A 21,897-nucleotide genomic window follows, 5' to 3' on the forward strand; every position below is an offset into this window, starting at 1 on the left:
ATCCCCTGTGTGCCTTGAGAGACGCCGACCACTCCGTCTCTGAGTGCTCTACTACTGAACTACAATCCTCAGCATGCGAAAAAAAAAAAAAAAAAACAAACCCAACAACAAAACAAACAAAAAACTGTGAAAATTTAGTAAGGAAGTAAGTGTATTCCCTCCTTCCCCAGTCTCAGCTCTGAGTCTACAGCTGGCTGGCTACCTCTTCACTAGCTCCCGTTTGAAGTTCTTTCTTCCCTGGAGAAACAGAACTTCAGCATTGCTCATACTTTGCCCAGCTCTCTGTTGCTGAGGCTAAGTCCTGGGTGAATAAGGTTGAGAGATGAGGGTCAAGGGCTGGGATTGTAGTTCAGTAGTAGAGCACTCACCTAGTATGTGTGAGGCACTGGGTTTGAGTCTCAGCAACACATAAAAATAAATAAATAAAATAAAGATACAAAAAAAAAAAAAGACGAAGATCACATCTCCCACCAAGCCCCAACTCATGGAATAATGGCTGTACATTGGGTGTAGTACACCAAGAATACTAGGGCCACTCAACCTGGCTCGTGGAGTAGTGATTTCATGTTGGGAGAAGCAAGCTAAGGGGACCTCAGGCTGCTGCTCCTCCCAGTCACTGAGCACTCAGCTCCTAGAGGAAAGAGTATTGCTTAGAGATAAAATTTGCTTTAATCCAAAATAGCTCCAGAACCCTACACTTCAGAGATTTTGCCTGGGAAAAGAAGAGGGCCATAAAATCGATGGCTTCTGATCTCTTCCAAAGGAGTTGACTTTATTTGCAACTGAGTGTAGAAAAGTTCAGGCCTAAGGGTGCTCTCTAGAACAGTGGAGGATGCAGTGAAAGGCAACTGAGTAGAGATTCCTGCATTAAATGACAATTCAATCTAGACTATATCTCAGCTAGTTTGTGGGAAAGAGCCATCAAATGAGCCAGTTGAGAGAAGCCTTCTCAAAATCAGAACAAACACTAAATATTGACCATCACAGAAATTATTCCTTCAAAGGAGCCACAGTGTGATTGGAATAATTCATTGTGCAATTTAAGCCCCATGCCAATTCTGAAAGCAATAGAGCAATCAGCTTATCTCGTGGAATTCAATGGCTAGGAACAGTAAGGGGAAGACAGAAAGATAACATTACTAATTCCATTGCCATCCCAGAGTGACCATGACCTATCCAAAGCTGTGACTCCCTGAGGAGCAACTATACAGATTTAATACTTTTGTGGAAGGAAACAAATTTCACTAAAATTCAGCTAGTCACTATAACACACAAAAAATAACAATAGCAAGACCCAGAGTGGAAAGTCCTGTACCCAGAGTTTTTAGAATATGTTATCTAAAATACTGAGGTTCCAGCAAAAAAATACAAGGCATGCAAGAAATCTATGAGAAATTATTCATATGCAAGAAAAAAAAAGCAGGCTGTCCAAACTGACTATAAGAGTAAACATATGTTGGATTGAACAGAAAAAGATTTCAAAATAAATATTAAAAATGCATTCACACAACTAAGGGAAAGCATGATTAAAGAAGCATGGGAAGATACAATGACAATCTCATATCAAATAGAGAATATTAATCAAGAAACAAATTATATATGGAGAAAGAGGCAGGAGGAGAAGCAGGGAGAAATCTTGGAATTGAAAAGTACAATAACTGAAATGAAAAGTTCACTGGAGGGGCTCAACAGTAGGCTTGAACAGGCAGAAGAAAGAATTCATGGACTTAAAGACAGATCAATGGAGATTTTGCAAGCTGAAGAATAGAGAATAAAAAAAATGAGAGTGGGGAGAAGAGACTCAAATGTGCAACACTACTAAACACACATACATATGTATCTGGGAATACCAAAATGAAAAGAGAAAGAAAAAGAAGAAAAATATTTAATGAAATAATGGATGACAATTCCCAAATTTACTGCAAAATAATAATCAACAAATCCAGAAAGCCAAACAAACTCCAACTAGGATAAATACAAAGAGATCTACCACAAAGGAATATACCATAGTAAAAATGCCAAAAGTCAAAAACAAGAAGAAAAGCAAGAGAAAATGAATCATCACTTACAAGGAGACCCCCAATCAGACTAAAAGGAGACTTCTCAGTACAAACAATGGAGGCCCAGAAGCAGTGATATAATTCAGAGTGCTCCAAAAAAACCCTGTCAACCCAAAATCCCATATTGAGGAAACCTATTTTTTGAAAATGAAGTAAAATTAAGATTTTTTTCCAAGATAAACAAAAAGTTGGAGAACATGTTGCTAGCCAACCTACCAAACAATGAGTAAATTAAATAACTTTGATTAAACAGATTGTTTCCTAGGAAAACACAAACTACTGAAACCGGCTTAAGAAAAAACAGACAATTTTAATAAACCTAAAACAAACAAAAATATTGAGTAAGTAATCAAAAACTATCCACAAACAAAAATCTAGGCCCAGATGGTTTCACTGTGTAATTCTACCAAATATTTAAAGAACTCTTTAAGAACTATCAAACAACCTTTCAAGAACAGGCATGGTAGCACACACTTGTAATCCCATCTATTCAGGAGGCTGAGGCAAGAGGATTGCAAGTTAGAGGCCAGCCTCAGGCACACAACAAGACCCTTTCTCAAAATAAAAAATAAAAAAGGGTAAGAATGTAGCTTAGTGGCAGAATGTTTGTCTAACATGTATGAGACCCTGGGCTCAATCCCCAGTACCACAAAAAAGAAAGGAGGAAGAGAATGAGGGAAGGAAAGACGAGAAGAAATGAGAAACAAGAGAGAGGGAATATTTTCCAATTCATTTTTAAAGACCAGAATTACTTTGATACTTAAACCAGACAAAGGTATCATTAGAAAAGAAAACTACAAATATCCCTCATGAATAAGGACACAAAATTCTCAATAAAATCCAATAACACCTAAGAAGAATTACATATGACCAATTGGCATGTATTACAGGAACATGAGGTTGGTTTAATATCCAAAAATCAACAAATGCAATACATCAATAGAATAAAAATAACATTCATATTTTGATGATCTCAATAGTCAAAAAAAATATTTGATAAAATATAATACCTTTTTATGATAAAAGCACTCAACAAACTAAGAATAAAAGAAAATTATCTCAGTTTGATAAAGGGCATCTATGACAATCTACATCTAATATCATAATTAATTATTGAAGACTGGAATCTTTCCCTCTAACATTGTGAATAAGACCAGGATGTTTGCTCCTGCCACTTCTATTCAACATTGTTGATTCCTTATTTTATTGTGTGTGTGTGTGTGTGTGTGTGTGTGAGACACATATAAAATTATAAGACAGGTACAGAAGCACTTGCCTGTAATCCCAGCTACTTGGTACAGGACTGAACCCTGGGGTGCTCTACCACTGAGCTATATCCTAAGCCTTTTTTATTATTTTGAGACAAGGTCTCACTAAGTTGCTGAGGTTGGTCTCCTGCCTCAGCCTACTGACACTGGAATTACAGGCCCTTACCATTGTACCCAGCTTCCCTCCAACATTGTGCTAGAGATTCTGGTCAGGGTAATTAGAAAATAAATGAATAAATAAGCAGTGACCCAACCAGGAAAGAAGTGAAACTGTTTCTGTTCATAGATGACATGATCTTCTGCATAGAAAACCCTAGGAAATTCACTAAATAGCTATGAGAACTAATAAACAAATCTATCCAGGTTGCAGGAGATAAGATCAATATACAAAAATCAGTTGTAATTTTACATATTTGTAATGAAAAAATCTGCAAATGAAGAAATCAACTCCATTCCAACAGCACCAAACAGAATGAAATATTTAGATATTTAGAAATAAATTTAACAGAAGATGTACAAAATGTATTCTGTAAAAAGTATAAAATGTTGAAAGAAATTAAGGAAGATCTAAATAAGTGGGAAAAAATCCTCTGTTCATAGACTTACAATATTGTTAAACTAGCAATAATCTCCAAATTGATCCCCAGATGTAATTCAATCCCTATCAGAGTCCCAGTGACTGAAGTTGATCCCAAAATTCATATGGATTTGCCAGGAAATCAGAATAGCAAAAACAAACTCATTTAAAAAAAGGGAACAAAGTAGAAATATTCACACTTTATGATTTCAAACTTACTATAAAGCAACAATAATTAAGACAACATGGTATAGACATATAGATCAAGGGAATAGAACCCACAGTTCAGAAATAAACCCTTATATCCACAGTCAATTGATTTTCAACAAGGGTGCCAAAACCATTCAAGAGAAAAGAAAGTCTCCTCAACAAATTGTATTGGGCCAAATAAATAGCCACATGCAAAAGAATGAAGTCTGACCCTTGCCTTATATCATGTACAAAAGTTCACTCAAGATGAATAAAAGACCTCAATGCAAGAGCTAAAATTATAAGACAGGTACAGGAGCACTCGCCTGTAATCCCAGCTACTTGGGAGGCCAAGGCAGGAGGAAGGTAAGTTCAAGGCCAGCCTGAACAACTTAATGAGACCCTACTGCAAATAAAATAAAAGAAGGTCTGGGTATGTACCTCAGTGGTAGAGTGCCCCTGGATTCAATCCCAAATACTGAGGGGAAAAATCATATCATCAAGAAGAAAGTGTTGAAAATTCACAAATGAAGGAATGAAATGATTGGATCATGTGATAACTACGTTTAATTCACAAAAATATTTGCAAGTCATGTCTGATAAAGAATTGCATAAAGAACAGAATATATAAAGAATTCTTATAACTCAATAATAAAAAGACAACCCAATATACTCAAAAGATTCTGAACAGAAATTTCTCTGATAGCAAAGAGTCCATAAGCCCAGAAAAAAAAATGTTCAGTATCATTAGTCAATAGGGAAATGTAAATCAAATATACAGTAAAATATCACTTCATACCCATTAGGATGGCTAGAATAAAAAAAATCATATAATAACAAGTGTTGGAAAGGATGTGGGGAAATTATAGCCCTCATACTCTATTGACAATGATATAAAATAATGAAGACTTTTGGAAAACAATCTGGCAGTTCAAACAATTAAACGTAGTTATCACATGATCCAATTGTTTCATTCCTAGGTGTATACCTAAGAGAAATGAAAACATATGTCCACACAAAAACTAGAGTATAAATGTCTATAGCAGCATTATTCATAGGCAAAATTAGTAAAGGTTCATCAATGGGCAGATGAATAAACAAAATATGTTAAATCCAAACTACAGAATATGAGAACTACGTTGGCTATGAGAAGGAATGAAGCACTGGCTGGGGGTGTGGGGGGGTGTTTCAGTGGTGGAGCACTTGTCTAGCATGCATGAGGCTCTGGGTTCAATCCCTAGCACTGGAGGAAAAAAAAATGAGCGAAATATCAGTATGTGCTACAACTTGAATGAATTTTGAAAATATTATGCTAGGTGAAAGAAGCCAGCCACAAAAGACCACATATTATATGATTCTATTCAAATGAAAGTTCAGAATAGGGAAACTGCAAAGATAGAGCGTAGACTAGTGGTTGCCAAGAGTTGGACAAAAGGAGTCCAAGATACAGGGGTGTAAAGAGAATGAGGTTTTTTTGAGGTAATAAAAATGTTCTAAAATTGACTGTGTGATGGCTGCACTTACCAGTAAATATATTAAAAACTACTGAAATTCACACTTTAAATGAGTGAATTATATTGTATGTGAATTATATCACTATAAAGCTGATTTTTAAAAGATATTTATATATGACAGACTCCCTAAAGAAAAAAAAAAGTAAAAATAAGCCTAGAACATCTTGTCAGCTAAGTAACAACGAAACTATCAAAGACTGTATACTGGGTCATGTTAAAAGGACATAGGAACCACCTTGAAAGGCTTCCATTGGCCAAAGATGAAAATTTTTGAACTTCAATAATAAAAATACTGTGTAGGTGCTCAAATATGTTATCTCAAAATATGGTTCCTTGACATGCTGAGTACTTTGAACTGAAAGAGACCAGAAGAACTTCAGAAGCAAGATCTCTCTGACCTTCTCTTGCCCTCCTTTCTCCCCCCTTTCCCAAGGTATGTCATAAAAACTAAAATTCCTCTCCCCCAAAACAAGTCATAAGAAAGGATACTCTCTGACCTACTTTCCCTGATTCTCTGACTTCCTACTTTATCTCATGCCAGAGGGATCTTGTCCCTTATGGAGGTAGGGGTAGTGAGTATGCTATACAGAGAAGAAAGAAGAATTGGAATGAACAGCCATTTCTGGGTTTCCCCTCTCTGTTTATTACCATTAGATCATGTTCTTTTAGTACAATCATGTTTTTCCACAACTACCCATATCTTTTATCATACTTAGCAAAAAAACACAAAAGTTTTCCTTGGGTCTTCATTTCTGAAGGCTTCTATGCCACATACAATTTTTTAAAGTAAATCTAGGTGGTACACATCTGAAATCTTAGCTACTCAGGAGGCTGAGGCAGGAGGATCACAAGTTCAGGGCCAGCCTGGGCAACTTACTGAGACCCTATCTCAAATAAATAATAAAAGGTCTGGGGATGTAATTCAGTGGTAGAGTACCCCTGGGTTCAATCCTGTATGCTTGTGGGGGGCGGGGTACCTGTGATCTTGTGATGAGTGGGAGAAGGCCTTTTTCTCTTGCCCCAAAAACTGCAATGCAAAGAAACCCATTAAATAAGTTTAGGTCCATGAGTTCCATGCTGGGTATGGAACCCAGAACTCTGCACACATGCTAAACAAGTAGTGTACCAATGAACTACATCTCTGGCCTGGTCATATTTTTAGAAAATTAATTGTAGACTTTCAAACTCTATTTTTTGGAGCCAATTCATCTTAAACATTGATAAATCAAGCATTTATTCTGCTTTCTATATATGAACTATTATCCCTGAGTAATCAAATGAGGAGAAATGTCCCTTCATAAAAGTATTCTAACTAATAAATTTTAAAAGGATGATGCAGTTAAAAGATCACCATTTTGCAAACCCCTAAGAGTTGTTGAATCTAGCCATTAAGGATTAAAAGCTGCTAGCATCACATTATGTGCCTCCTATTAAAAGAAGAAAATAAAGCCTGTTTTCTTGCCAAAGGCACTGAACTTCAGACTCTCCAGCCTCTGGATCTAGCTGCCAATTTCCAGAAAATATAAAGTCAGGGAAGCACATTGAACTTCCCTACAAGAATGCAATAAGCAAAATTTGCACTGTGAGAAATTGACAAAGCAAATGATCTGGACTTAACAGATAAGCTGTAAGGAAAAGAAAGAGATAAAGGAAATTTCTGTAGTTTTTTGTTTATTGTTTTCTTATCATTTGTTTTGCAGTGAGTGCTGGGGATCAAACCCAAGGCCTTACTGCATGCAAGGCATTCATTCTGCCACTGAGCTACATCCCCAGCCCCAAATTCCTGTAGCTTAAAAGGAATTTTTAAAAACATACCAAATCTTATTTAAATACAAAAATCAAGCATCATTTTCACAAATATACCACATATGGGTAACATAACATTAGGATAAAAAGCAACTGGGTAAGGGATATATGGAAACTCTCTGTACTATCCTTTGAAAACTGTCTATAAATCTAAAATTTTCCCTAAAGATGATTTAATAAAAAGGTGAGGATGGCCATATTTTTAAAAAAAGAACAATAATAAGTGTTAGCAAAGATACAGAGAAATTGTAACACTCATATTCAGCTTGTAGGAATGTGAAAATAATAGAAACACTTTGGAAAACAGTATGACAGTTCCTCAAAAGATTAAACAGAGCTACCATATGACCCACAGTTCCAATTCCTAGGTATATACCCCAAAAGAAATGAAAACATTTATCTATACAAAAACATGTACACAAATGTTGACAGCAGCATTATTCTTTTTTTAAATATTTATTTTTTACTTATAGGTGGACACATATCTTTATTTATTTTTTTAATGTGGTGCTGAGGATCGAACCCAGGGCCTCACATATGCTAGGCAAGTGCGCTACCTCTGAGCCACAACCCCAGCCCCAGCATTATTTTTAATAGCAAAAAAATGGAGAACAAAGCCAAATGTTCATTAATTGATGAATGGGTAGATGACGTGATATATCCACACAATGGAATATTATTCAGCTATAAAGAGAAATGGAGTACAACATGGGTGAACCTTGAAGAGTATAAATGAAAGAAGGCAGTCTCAAAGGACCATATATTGTATAGTTTCATTTACATGAAACATCCAGAATAGGCAAATGCACAGAGAATAATAGTACATAAGTAGTTGCTTAGACCTGGAGAGGTTGGAAAGAAATGGAAAGCAACTGTTAATAAATATAAGGCTTAAGGACTGGGGATGTAGCTCAGTGATAGAGCACTTGCATAGCATACTGAAGGCCCTGGGTTCAATAATTCCCAGTACCACAAAAAACAAACAAACAACAACAACATAAAAAACAGATACAGGATTTCTTTTGGGTGTGATAAATATGGTCTAAAATTATTGTGGTTATGGTTGCACAACTCTGTGAATATAATAAAGATGACTGAATTGAACACTTTAAATGAGTGAAATATATGGTATGCAAATCATATCTTTAAAAAGCTGTCATTAAAAAGGTTACATTCAACTAAATGAATGTACACATGAATGATAAAACTATTAGAAAATGCAAGGAATTGATTACAATAAAAGTCAACACTATGGTTAGTTTTGGGGGAAGGGAGCAGGTTGTAATTGGAATGGGTTACAAAGGGTTTCTTGGGGTAGCTAGCAAAATTCAAGTTTTGATCTTATGGTACACAACTGTACATTTGTTATATGAGGTTTTCTGTCTGGTTTTGTTTGTTTATTACAATTACAACTTTTTTTAGAAAAGACTCACTGACAAATTTGTTTCAAACACAATGTGAAATAGAATCCAACCTTATCCTGTGCAAAGCACCAAGTTTGGCTATGTGGAATACAACAGATACTCAAAAAACTAGGCATGGAACCAGGTATACCACTCCTCATTATTTATCCTAAAGAATTAAAGTCAGCATACTATAGCAATACATCCACACCCATGTTTATAGCAGCATAATTCACAATAGCCAAAATATGGAACCAGCCTAGGTGTCCATAATGAATGAATGGATAGAGAAAATGTAGTGTATGTACACAATGTGGTTTTATTCAGCCATAAAGAATGAAAGTATATCATTTGTAGGACAGTGAAACTTGAGAACACTGGTAAGCAAAATAAACCAAACTCAGAAAGTGAAGGGGCATATATTTTCTCTCACATGTGGAAGCTAGAAAGGAAAAGGGAAAAGAAAGGTACGTGGGGGAACCTCATGAAAATCAAAGGGTGATCAATAGAGTAGAGGAAAGGGATCAGAAAAGGGAAAAAGGGAGAGTAAGGGAAAACACTGGGGAATGATATTGGTGAAATGATTGTTATATTGTGTGCATGTACAAATATGTAATAACAAATCCCACCATTATGTGCAACTATAATGCACCAATTAAAAATATGGAAAAATACAACAGATTATGTCTGTCCTCAAGGAACACATCTTTTAGAAAGAAGTAAAAAAAAAAGAGAGAGTGAAAGAAGGCTAGAGAAAGCTAGAGAAAGAGTGAAACTATGTTAACATTAACTGACATAATATTGGCAGATAAAACAGAAGATTTAGGGAAAGGATACAATTTAAGAGCAAGGGATAGTGCTAGAGAATGTATCAGAAAAGGGTTTTGCCAGGCTTGTCTTGCACATTCTATAAGATCAATAATTGCACATGCCTGCAATTCCAGAAACTTGGGAGACTGAGGGAGAATGATGACAAGTTCGTAGACAGCTTGGGCAGTTTAGTGAAACCCTATCTGGCTGGGATGTAGTTCAGTGGTAGAGTGCCCTTGTGTTCAATCCACAGTACTAAGAAGAAAACAAAGCATGGTGGTGCACACCTGTAGTCCCAGCAGTTCGGGAGGCAGGAGGATGGCAAATTCAAAGCTAGCCTCAGCAACTTATGGAAGCCCTAAGCAACTTAGTGAGACCCTATCTCAAAATAAAAAAATGAAGTTGGTTGGGGATGTGGTTTAGTGGTTAAGTGCCCCTGGGTTCAATCCCTAGTATAAAAAAAAAAAGACATAGATCTTACAAAGGCTATATTATACCTAGGGACAAAAAAAATTGGGGGAAAAATTCATAATATTCTGTATAAGATTAGCTAACATTTATTGAGCATTTTCTATATTTTAATCCTTTTAGTATATCAAATCATTTAATTCTCACAACAAACCTATGAAGGGGGTCCTATTATTATTATCACTTCACAGATGAGGCATAGAGATGGTTTTGTGCAGGGCCTCAGTGACAGGTACAATTGAAAACTTACTCTGGGCCTGGATACCCCTCTAATCCCAGAGACTCAGGAGGCTAAGACAGGAGGATCCCAACTTTGAGGCCAGCCTCAGCAATTTAGCAAAACTGTGTCTCAAAATTTTTTAAAATTTTAAAAAAGGAATGGGAATATAGCTCAGGGATAATGTTCACCTAGGTTCAAACACCAGTACCATAAAAAGAAGAAGAAAGTACTGGGGGGCATGCATTGTGAATCTAGACCACCTAGGTTAGAATCTGGGCGACTTAACCAGCTATATGACTTCAGGTAATTATTTTACCTCTGTGCCTCAGTGTGCTCTTATTTAAACTGAGAATGGGTTGGGTGTAGTGCCGCACGCCTGTGATGCCATCGATTCAGGAGGCAGGAGGATCACAAGTTGAAGACCAGCTGCAGCATTTAGTGAAGCCCTCAGCAACTTAGTGAGACCCTGTCTCAAAATAAAAAATAAAAAAAGGGGTGGGGTGTAGCTCAGTGGTAGAGTGACTGCCTGACATGTGCAAGGCTCTGGGTTCAATCCAAAGCACCAGCTGGGTGTGGTGGCACACATCTGTAATTCCAACTATTCTGGAGGCTGAGGCAAGAGGATTGAAAGTTTGAGGCCAGCCTGAATGATTTAATGAGACCCTGTCTCAAAATAAAAAGGGCTGGAATTATAACTCAGTGGTAGAGCACTTGCCTAGCATGTGTGGGGCCCTAGATTCCATTCCACTGCCAATATTAGATATTACCATAACAGAATAATAGTTTCCAGGAAAAGTGTATGAGAATTATCCCTGCAATTCTATTAAATAAAGTATTAAATTGTATACCATTGCCCCTTTATGTTCTTCAAGACTGATTATTTGTATTTTAGATAGTTATTTTACATTAGACTGAGACCATGCTCCTTTTTGAGTCATTGAGAACAGTACAATTTAAAAATTACTATTTGCCAGTCTTTGCAAAGAGGGTGCCATTTTTCCAGGAAACAGGAAACTTGGCAGATCCTATTATAACACTGGCAGAGGGAGGTAAATGATTTAAAACCTTTGCAAAATGTAGAGACCAAAGATAAACAGAGGGGGCAGATCTCCAAAGGTATGGCTCAGCTTAAAGCAAGCATGGATATACCCTGAGACGTCTGCCTCTGTCTCCTGGTGCTGTAGCTATTTGACCAGAGGTTAAGCACAAGAGCAGTTGCCAGCAGTACAGGGGCTCATAGGATCTTTGTTATCTTGGAAGTGTCCCTCTTCTTTGCCCCAATCTAGATCCAGAGGGCAGAGAATGTCAGTATTAGGGGAAAAAAAAATGCCTGGGAAAGGCCAGGCAGATTCCCCAAATATACATACTTTCCATAAGAAGTATCTTTTAATACTAGTTCTGGAGCTCTATACCAGCGTGTGGCCACATAGTCTGTATAAATGTCCCCAGGAGCTGCTAGTGTTCGTGCAAAACCAAAATCACAGAGCTTAGTAATTCCTGACTGTGATACTAAAATATTCTCAGGTTTTATATCTCGATGAATAATCTAAAAAACAAACAGAAGATGAAATATATTAAAATAAGATTTCATTTTCAAGAAAATCTCTCAAAAATTACACTGAGAAAATCTAGTTAAGACAATGAATTTATTTCCTTAGCACATGTAAAAATAGTTACATATTTTCAATTCTTACCTATCCATCACTTGAAAATTAAATAAAACCTGCCTAGCATGATGTTTTATGCCTGTAATCTTAGCTACTTGGGAGGCTGAAGCAGGAGGATTGCAAGTTCAAAGCCAGCCTCTGCAACTTAGTGAGACCCTGTCTCAAAATAAAAAATAAAAAGAGTTGGGAATGTAGCTCAGTGGTAGAGTACACCTAGGTTCAATTCCCAGTACAAGAAAGGAAGGAAGGAAGGAAGGAAGGAAGGAAGGAAGGAAGGAAGGAAGGAAGGAAGGAAGCCAAGATAGACATAATACTAAAAAGGTAAATCACATTTCTATAAGATCAAAAGCACTTAGGAAATTTTAACTTTCCTTTAACCCCATGGCCCATTCCAGTTACTGTCCTTCTCATTTCTTTCACAGCTAATCCTCTTGAAGATATATTCTTATACTCTCTACCCAACTATTCATTATTCACTCTGAGTTCAACTTGTTTAGATTCCACATATAAGTGAAATCACATTATATTTGTCCTGTGCCTTATTTCATTTTGGTTTTAATTCCATTTCTTGGTTATTAAGAATAATGCTGCTGGGCTGGGGCTGTAGCTCAGTGGTAGAGTGCTTGCCTTGCACATGCAAGGCTCTGGTTTCAATCCTCAGCACCACATAAAAGTAAATAAATGAATAAAGATATTGTGTCCATCTACAACTGAAAAAAATATTTTAAAGAAGAATAATGCAGGCTGGGGTTGTTGCTCGGAGCGATTGCCTAGCATGTGTGAGGCACTGGGTTCGATTCTCAGCACTGCATATAAATAAATAAAGTCCACTGACAACTAAAAAAATTTTTTAAAAAGAATAATTCTGCAATAAACAAGAGAGTATAGATGTATCTTTGACATACTGATTTCATTTCCTTTGGATATATATTAGTGGTGTTGATAGAGCATATGAAAGTTTAATTTTTTTTTATTTTTTACTTATTTATTTTACTTCTGGGGATTGAATCCAGGGCTTTACACATGCTAGGCATGTACTCTATCCCTGAACTACACCCCCAGCCCATAATTTCTATTTTTGGGGAACCACCATACTGTTTTGTATAATGTCTATACTAACTTGCATTCCCACCAACATTGTGCAAAGGTTCTCTTCTTTTCTTTTTTTCTCGTTCTAGGGATTGGACCCAGAGGGTGCTCTACCACTGAGTTACTGTCCCCTTCTTCCCGCCTTTTTAAATTTTGAAATAGTCTAAGTTCCAAAGATTGGTCTTGAAATTGTGACACTCATGCCTCAGTTTCTAGAGTAGCTGGGATTACAGACATGCTACACTGAGCCTGGTTGTATGCCTTTTTTTTTCTTTTACTGGGTATTGAACGCAGGTGCTTAATCAATGAGCCATATCCATGGCCCTTTTTTATTTTTTATTTTGAGACAGGGTCTTGCTAAGTTGCTCAGGGCCTCACTATAATTGTTGAGGCTGGCTATGAACTTGCAATCCTCCTGCCTCAGCCTCCTGAGCTGCTGGAATTACAGGACCACTGGGATTAAAGGCAAGTGCTACTGAGCCTGACTGAGAAATATCTGTTTATATCCTTTGTCCATTTTTAAATCAGTTTACCTGTTGCATTGTTTAAATTCTTTATATATTTTGAATGTTAAGTCAACATCAGAGGTATTATTTTCAAACATTTCTCCCCTTCTGTGGGTTGTCTCTTCACTCTGCAAGTTGTTTCTTTGGTTAAGAAATTAAACTAAAAGAAGGCTTTTAGTTTAATGTAATTCCATTTGTCTATTTTTGCTTTTGCTGCATGTGCTTTTGGAGATATATATATAAAATCACAGCCCAGATCAGTGTCATGGAGTCTCCTCCTACTTTTTCTTCTAGTAAAGAAAATTTTAGTTTCAGGTATTATATTTAAGTCTTTAGTCAACTTTGATTTGATTTTTATATATGGTTCATCTACTCATAAGCTTTAGTAACTATCCATACATTAATGATTTCTACATTTCTGTTTCTCACCAAGATCTCTCTCTCTCTCACTTTCCAGGAGTGAAAGTCCACAAGAAATCCCACAAGACTGACCACAGGCCCCTCAAATTCAGCAAATCCAAAGCTAAATGCATCTCCCCCTCCCCTAAACCTACTCATTCTCAATAATACATTATTTCAATGAGTGGAGCCACCACTGACCCCATGGCTCAGGCCCAAAACCAAGGCCTTTCTCCCATCCCTCACACTATTATAATCTTCCTAGCTCAAATCTCCTCAGCTCTCTCACCAAAACTACTAAACACAACTCCTCAGGTCTCTCACCAAAACTACTAAACACAACTATCAATTGCTCTTCCTGAATCCACTCTGATCCCTTCCACTCTACATCCACAACGAAGTCACATTACTATTCTAAAATCACATGTGTGATCATATCACTTCTCTGTTTGTCACCCTTTAAGGATTCCCCATCCCATAGGATAAATATCAAACTCCAAAAATTGGCTTGAAAGGACTTGTAAGATTTGGCCCCAGCCTACCTTCTCAACCTCACCTCCCTTGTCCATAGAATATTAGTTTCCAAATTTGCCAGAGCCAATATTAATTTCCCAATCTCTATGCATTTGTTGATGCTGTTCCAGTTGCCTGGCCAACCATTTTCTTGGATGTAAGCTTAAATGTTTATTCCTTCCATATATTCACGTCATCTGGACTTCCCCTTTCACAATATTTATCATGCTGAACTGTCAATTATTTACTTGTCTGAAACTCCCAGTGTACTGTAAATTACATGAGGGCAAGATACATGCTTTGTTCAAGCAATATTCTCAGTGCCAATGTAGTGCCTACAGCAAAGAAGGCATTTAAATTTAATTAGATGAATGATAGAGACATACACTCATCATCTGCAAAGTGTAATAGCATGAGTGAAAATGTCTCAGTATTAGAAACCTGGGATCTTTCAAAGTTCATACAAACTACTGCCATAAATCTTTGGAAGTTGCTCTTGTTTGGCCTCAGTCTGCCTCCATAAATAGCCAAAATAACTAAATAAATAACTTAGGGTAAGCCTTTCTAATTGAGCTTCCTTAAGGTTGTATCTGTCAAACTACATTAATCCTTTTTTATTTCCACAGTTGTTATTGAGTTCCTGCTACATGCCAATCACTATGTCAAGGTCTGAGTATATAATGTGCATGAAAATAGAAATAAATAAGCACATTATGATACTACTTCACATATTCTGCCCACCACATACCCATCAAACACCTCAATGTTATAAACATGGGGCATGAAGAGTCTCTCACTCCATTCCTTAACATTCTTAGTCTTTTCAGCAACCAACAGTATGACTACAGGGAGAATATTATTAGAAACCAAACACTCTCTGAATTCTGACTTTTACAATTCTGGTATTGTTTAAGTTTTTTTTAGTTGCTGACAGACATTTATTTTATTCATTTATTATTTGTATGCGGTATTGAGATTTGAACCCAGTGCCTCACACAGGCAAGCGCTCTGCCACTGAGCCACAACTCCAGCCCTACAATTCTGTTTTGAAGCATCTTCCTTGATCTTTCATCATAATATAGAGACTTCCATAAAAGCAATTTCTCTTCATTTGTTTAGATGATCTTTAATATTTCTTATCAATGTTTAGTTTTCAGTGTACAAGTTTTGAACATCTTTTGTCAAATTTTCCCTATTATTTCATATTTTGTAAATGGTATTTGTAAATTTCAATTTCTGATTGTTACTAATATATAGAAATACAACTGCTTTTGGTATGTTGATCTTGAATTCCTCAACCTTGATAAATTCACTTAATAGTTGTTAGCTTTGTTGTAGATTTTATAGGATTTTGTACATAGATAATTGCACTATGAATAAAGAAAATTAACCCTCCACACACAAAAGATGCCATTTTACACCTACTAGAATAGCAACAATTAAAAAGTCAATAATAAGCCAGGTGCAGTGGCATACACCTATAATCTCAGTGATTCCAAAGGCTGAGGCATGAGGACAGCAAGTTCAAGGCCAACTTCTACCTCTGCAACTTTTTAATATTTATTTAGTTGCAGATGAATACACAGTATCTTTATTTATTTTTATATGGTGGTGAGGATTGAACCCAGTGCCTCACACATGTGAGGCAAGCATTTACCACTAAGCTACAGCCTCAGCCCCTACTTCTGCAACTTAATGAAGTCCTAAGCAACTTAGATCCTGGGCCCCCCAACAAAAAATGAAGAAGGAGATGTAGCTCAGTAGTAAAGTGTCCCTGGGTACAATCCCTAGTACCATAAATAAATAAATACAATAATAGGGCTGGGGGTAATGGTCAGTGGTAAAGCACCTGCTTAACATGCACAAGCCCCTGGGTTAGATTTCTAGAGTGCACGCACACACACACAATGACATTAACAAATATTGGGGAGTCAGTGGAAGAAATGGAACCCATTGCTGGTGGGAATTTAAAATGATAGTCACTTTGGAAAACAATTTGGTTGTCTCTTTAAAAACAACACAGGAAAAACCAAAGGCAGAATGTTTTCTCTGATATGTGGATGCTAATTCACAATGTGGAGGGGACACTAGAGAAGAATAGAGTTGCTTTAGTTTAAGTAGAGGGGAGTGAAGGGAGGGGAGGTGTATCGGAAAAGGATTACCCTATCTACATATATGACTACAGGACTGCTGTGATTCTACATCATGTACAAACATAAGAATGAGAAATTATATTCCATTTATGTATGATGTGTCAGTGCATTCTATTGTCATGTATAACTAATTAGAACAAACTTTAAAAAAGAAAATAGTAAAAGATTGTGGTTTAAGAATAATACAAAAAAATGTAATTTAAATAAAAAAAAAACATTTAAAAAAATACAGGCTGGATGTGGTGGCACACACCTGTGATCCTAGTAATTCAGAAAGCTGAGGCAGCAGGATTGCAAGTCCAAGGGCAGCCTTAGCAATTTAGCAATACTGCATCTCAAAATAAAATATAAAATTAAGAGGACTGGGGTTACAGCTAAGTGGTGAAGCCCCCTTAGGTGCTTAATTCCCAGTACAAACAAATAAAATAACAACAACAACAATCTCACATAAAAATAAATAAAACTAACCATGTGCTCCATCTTGGATGTACACCCATGAAAATTAAAAATGTACATCCATACAAAGACTACACATGAATTTTCAGAGCAATATTATCTATAAGAGCCCCAAATTGGAAACAATCCATATGTCTATCCACTGGTGTATGGATAAACAAATGTGGTATATCCATAAAATGGAATATCATTCAGCAATTAAAAAGAAATGAAGTAGCAATGCATGCAACAAAGATGAATTTCAAAAATTTTATGGTAAGTGAAGGAAACCATATGATAAAGGCCACATATTGTATCATTTCATTTATAATAAATATCTTAAAAGGTGTATCTGTAGCCAGAAGGTAGATTCTTGGCTGCCTGGAATTGGGGGTAGATATTAGGGTTGAGTGAAATGAGCAAGAGGAATCTTTTTGGAGTGGTGAAAATATTTTATAATAGGACTGTGGTGATATTTGCAGGACTTCATATTAATTAACTTTAAAAAGCCTGTCTGCTTGGTAACTAACCTCTAAGCTAACTGAACAGAGATTTCAGAGGACATACATGACAAAGAATATAGACTTCAAAGAATTAGTTCAGGAAAGCAACTAAACAAATAGTCACAGCCACTACAACAAGCCCTGAGCGAGATGGGAAACTCTGATTTCCAAAGTAACCACAGTATATTATTTAAAACGTCCTGCTTTCAACATTAAATTTATTAATCATGCAAAGAAATAAGTATGATCCATCCTATAGTTTGGCTTATTATGAAGCACTTACATTATTATTGTGAAGATATTCAATTGCCCGAAGGATCTGGAAGAGGTATTTTCTAAGTCGTTTACCCTCTAGTCCATGACAATAATATTGTAATTCATCTAATACTGTGTGGTCAATAAATTCAAATACCAAATGAATTTTCTTTTTCTGTCTAAAAACTTCAATCAGATTGACCAGGTTTTCATGACGAAATTGCTATTGACAAAAGAAACAGACTTTTAATAAATTATTTCAAATATGGTAACTTGTACATACAATATCTATGTAACTTTTAAATATTCTCAGCTTCTTTTCCTCCATGTATTTCAAAAAAGTTTCTCAAGTGACTTGTTTAAATTCTTATTTTAAGAAAAATTTTAAGCTATTTCATGATAACTATTTATAGAATTTACATCAAGTTGGCATTTGATTATTTATTTTAAAAATTTAGAAACAATGTACTATAATGAAACTTAGTATGCTGAGAAATGTCTTCAAATTTTTTAACTTGATTTATGGTTAAATTTAACATATGACACTTAAGTCGTTATGTTTTCTGATTGTTTTGTTGTTGTAGTTTTGTACTGGGGAACCAGTTCAGGGCCTTGCACAAGCTAAGCACACACTCTACCACTGAGCTATATCTCCGCCCCCAAGGTCCTTATATTTTCAAATAAGGATGGATTTTAACACCATTAAGTAAGTAATCTGAATTTATGCAAATTAATTATTTTCTAATTTGAGTCTTAAACTCTAGAGAGTAAACCATAAATTTCAGGGGAAATATGCAATCATGTGTGGTAATTCTTGTTCATTGTCCAGACTATTAAGCACAAAACAGCTTTTGTAATGGTACCACTAATTGTGGAAATAGTTTTAAAATATATTGTCAAAAACGGCATGTAAATCAGGTACAGTAGAGGACACCTGTAATCCCAGCTACTTGGGAGGTAGAGGCAGGAGGATCTCAAGTTCAAGGCCAGACTAGGTAATTGCCAGACCTTGGGTCAACCCCCAGTTTAAAAAAAAAAAGTGTGTATCAGCTTAGAAAATAAATATTAAAAAATTAACTTTAATATATTTTTTACATTGACCTTATTACAATCAATTCTGAAATATTTAACCATTGTTTCAAGTTACCAAAAATATTTATTCATTTGGCTAAAAATTAAAGGGTATATTTTCATTATTGTATTCATTAGAAAACTATACTCTTGGTTTTTAAAATTTGCTTTTATTCCAATTGCACAACATCAATTTTTCTTCATATCTGTAAGTACTACAGAGACCAAAATCTTTGAAACATGACTAACAGAAAAACATGCCAAAATATAATACCAGATTCCTTTCCCGTTTTTGCTCCCAATTTCCCTGGTTGGAAAGACGCCAGAGTACTGCAGCAATGAAAGAACTGACTGCTTCTGGACACAACAACATTAATCCCTTACCTAAGGAAAATTACTGGCTTCCTGTCTATATTTTAAAGGCAAAAGCAATGAAAACAGTGAAATGTTAACATAAGCTAATAAGAATTAGGGAAGATTCATCCAGAATCAGATACCTTCTCAGATATCTTTTTTTTTTTTTTTTTTTTTTGGTATTGGGTATTGAACCCAGGAATATTTACCAGAATTACATCCCCAGTCCTTTAATTCTTTTTTAACTATGAAACAACAGGGTCTTGCTAAGTTGCTGAGGTTGGCCTCAAACTTGAGATCCTCCTGCTTCAGTATTCCCAGTTGCTGGAATTAGAAGTTTGCACCATGCCCAGTGTCTATCAGAATAAAAACAAGAAACACCTAGAAATGCTTCATTACTCCTTTTCAAGTTGTTTAATTTTATTTTTCTCCATTACTAGACAACATTTCTACAAACATGCTAATTATCTATAATTTATTTACTAAAATTCTAACAGATAAAACTTTAGTTCAAATTAACTCATTTTAGTAATAGTTTTAGATTTAACCCTCCAAGAAATCTAAGTTGAATTAATTACAGCTGATTAAAAATCCTATGAGAAGACAATGAGAATAGTTAAGGTGTCTTAACCAGGCACGGTGGTGCATGCCTGTAATCCCAGCTGCTTGGGAGGCTGAGGCAGGAGGATCTTGAGTTCAAAGCCAGCCTCAGCAAAAATGAGGTGCTAAGCAATTTAGTGAGATCCTATCTCAAAATAAAATTCAAAATAGGGCTGGGGATGTGGCTCAGATTGAGTGCCCCTGAGTTCAATCCCTAGTACCAAAAAAAAAAAAAATTAAGGTGTCTTTAAATAATTTGCATAATAGTTGTAACAGTAAAAATACATTTTTCATCTCTATGTCTTGCCACATATTGGTTATTCTTTTTAAACTATCAAGTAGAAAAAGTAATCAGCTTAACTGCAACAAAGTTAAAAACAAGAAGGCAGGTACAGTGGCCCAAACCTGTAATCCAGCTACTTGAGAGGCTAAGGCAGAAGGATCCAAGTTTGAGGCCAGCCTGTGCAAATCAGCAGGACCCTGCTTCAAAATTAAAAAATAAATAAATTAAAAAAAAATTAAAAAAGGAATTCATGTATATCTAAAAAGAAGAAATTTTTAAAAAGTGAAGAGGAGGCTGTGTGTGTGTGTTTGTGTGTGTTTAAAAGTGAAGAGAAAAACAAAACAAAGGAACTGGGGATGTAGCTCAGTGGTACTTGCCTAGCAGGTGTAATATCCTGTGTTCAATCTCCAGTACTGAGGGAAAAACAAAACCCCTTCACTTTCCACCTCTTACAAAATCAAGTTTTGATTCTGTCCTTAACTTAAATGACAAGAGTTTAGAATCTACTACACTAATCTCAACTCTTTCTAATTCTGCACAGGAATCTGCACAGCCAAATGCCTCTATTCTTTTTTCTTTCTATTCTTGCTCTTTGTCAATTGTCCATTAGCCTTTCTAAGTTTATGCTGTTTCCCAACTTGAAACTCAATAGTTTCATCCCTCTTATATAAATCCTACACATCCTTTAAAACCAAATGTGTGCCATTTCCTCCAAGAAACTTTCCCTGCCCAATAAATTTTTGTGGCAATCACTTGGCATTTATTATGAGCCAATTTTTTTTAGTGTTATTCTTATATACTCTTTCTGATTAAATTATGAGTCATCGAGGAAATAACCACCTTTTACTCCTGTATAGTCTCAGCATCTAGCACAATGTCTTGCACAGACTTTTTTATTAAGCATTATACTTCGATACTTCTAACTATTCACAAATATTTACATAACTGTTACATTATACACAAGCACATACATTTTGTAGTACTATAAAATTACAAAGTGTAAGCAATAAGGTTGGTTTTTCTGTTGAATGGGTTAACTCAACTATTTTATAATTTTTTAATTTTATAACAGTTTTTCTTTTGACTTACACAGCAATTAAGGCAAAAGAAGCAAACCTTTAGAAACTTTATTTCTCTCGTTGCAATTTTGTTGATAGATTTTTCTGGTTTCTCATAGAATATCTTAATGGCCACTATCTGCCCAGTATCCTTATGTTTACATTTCATTACTGTTCCGTAACTTCCCTCTCCCACTTTTTCAAGGGTTTCATACATCTCCATTTTCAAAGCCTGGTTTCTACTTCTTCATAGAAATAAAGAAAGAAAATGGAAAATGTTAAACGTTTACACTTTTATTTATTCAAGCTGGATAATGTATAGACCCAGTAAGCCCCCACTTTCAAATCGGAAACAGAATAGTAATCTTTTCCACAAAGCCCGTGTGCCTCTGGGAATTATGCCTCCTCGGCAATCAACGTGTCTTTGAGAGGCTTCAATCCTCACCAGAATGACCGTTTTCTCGGTCATTCCCATCAACTTTGAGATTCCCTCACTACTTGTCACCATGTGTCAAGCGCGGGGTCCCCACACGTCCTGCTAGGGGCAAATTAGAGATTCCCGTAATAGTGCAGTCGCCCACACAACATGCCACGGGTCCTAGCAAAGCCTCCTTCCCGCCCACTCCTCAAACCCGCGTCCCGGAATCCCGGACCGGTGTAGCGCCCCTCGCCGGCTGTCGACTTTGTTCCGGCAGC

The 21,897-nt window shown here is 36.1% G+C and overlaps 1 protein-coding gene across 1 annotated transcript in view; it reads right to left on the bottom strand.

Annotated features, from left to right (window-relative positions):
• Nucleotides 1-21,845, bottom strand: part of Cdkl3 (cyclin dependent kinase like 3) — a 50,922-nt gene extending 29,077 nt beyond the window's left edge. Inside the window, 3 exon segments of the mRNA XM_048783696.1 lie at nucleotides 11,683-11,861; nucleotides 17,864-18,058; nucleotides 21,260-21,845. Of these exon segments, the coding sequence (XP_048639653.1) occupies nucleotides 11,683-11,861; nucleotides 17,864-18,058; nucleotides 21,260-21,424 (539 nt within the window). The 5' untranslated portion in view covers nucleotides 21,425-21,845.
• Nucleotides 21,846-21,897: the final 52 nt, after the last annotated feature.

Source organism: Marmota marmota, unplaced genomic scaffold (assembly GCF_001458135.2).
Source record: "Marmota marmota marmota unplaced genomic scaffold, marMar, whole genome shotgun sequence".
Lineage (NCBI taxonomy): Eukaryota > Metazoa > Chordata > Mammalia > Rodentia > Sciuridae > Marmota > Marmota marmota.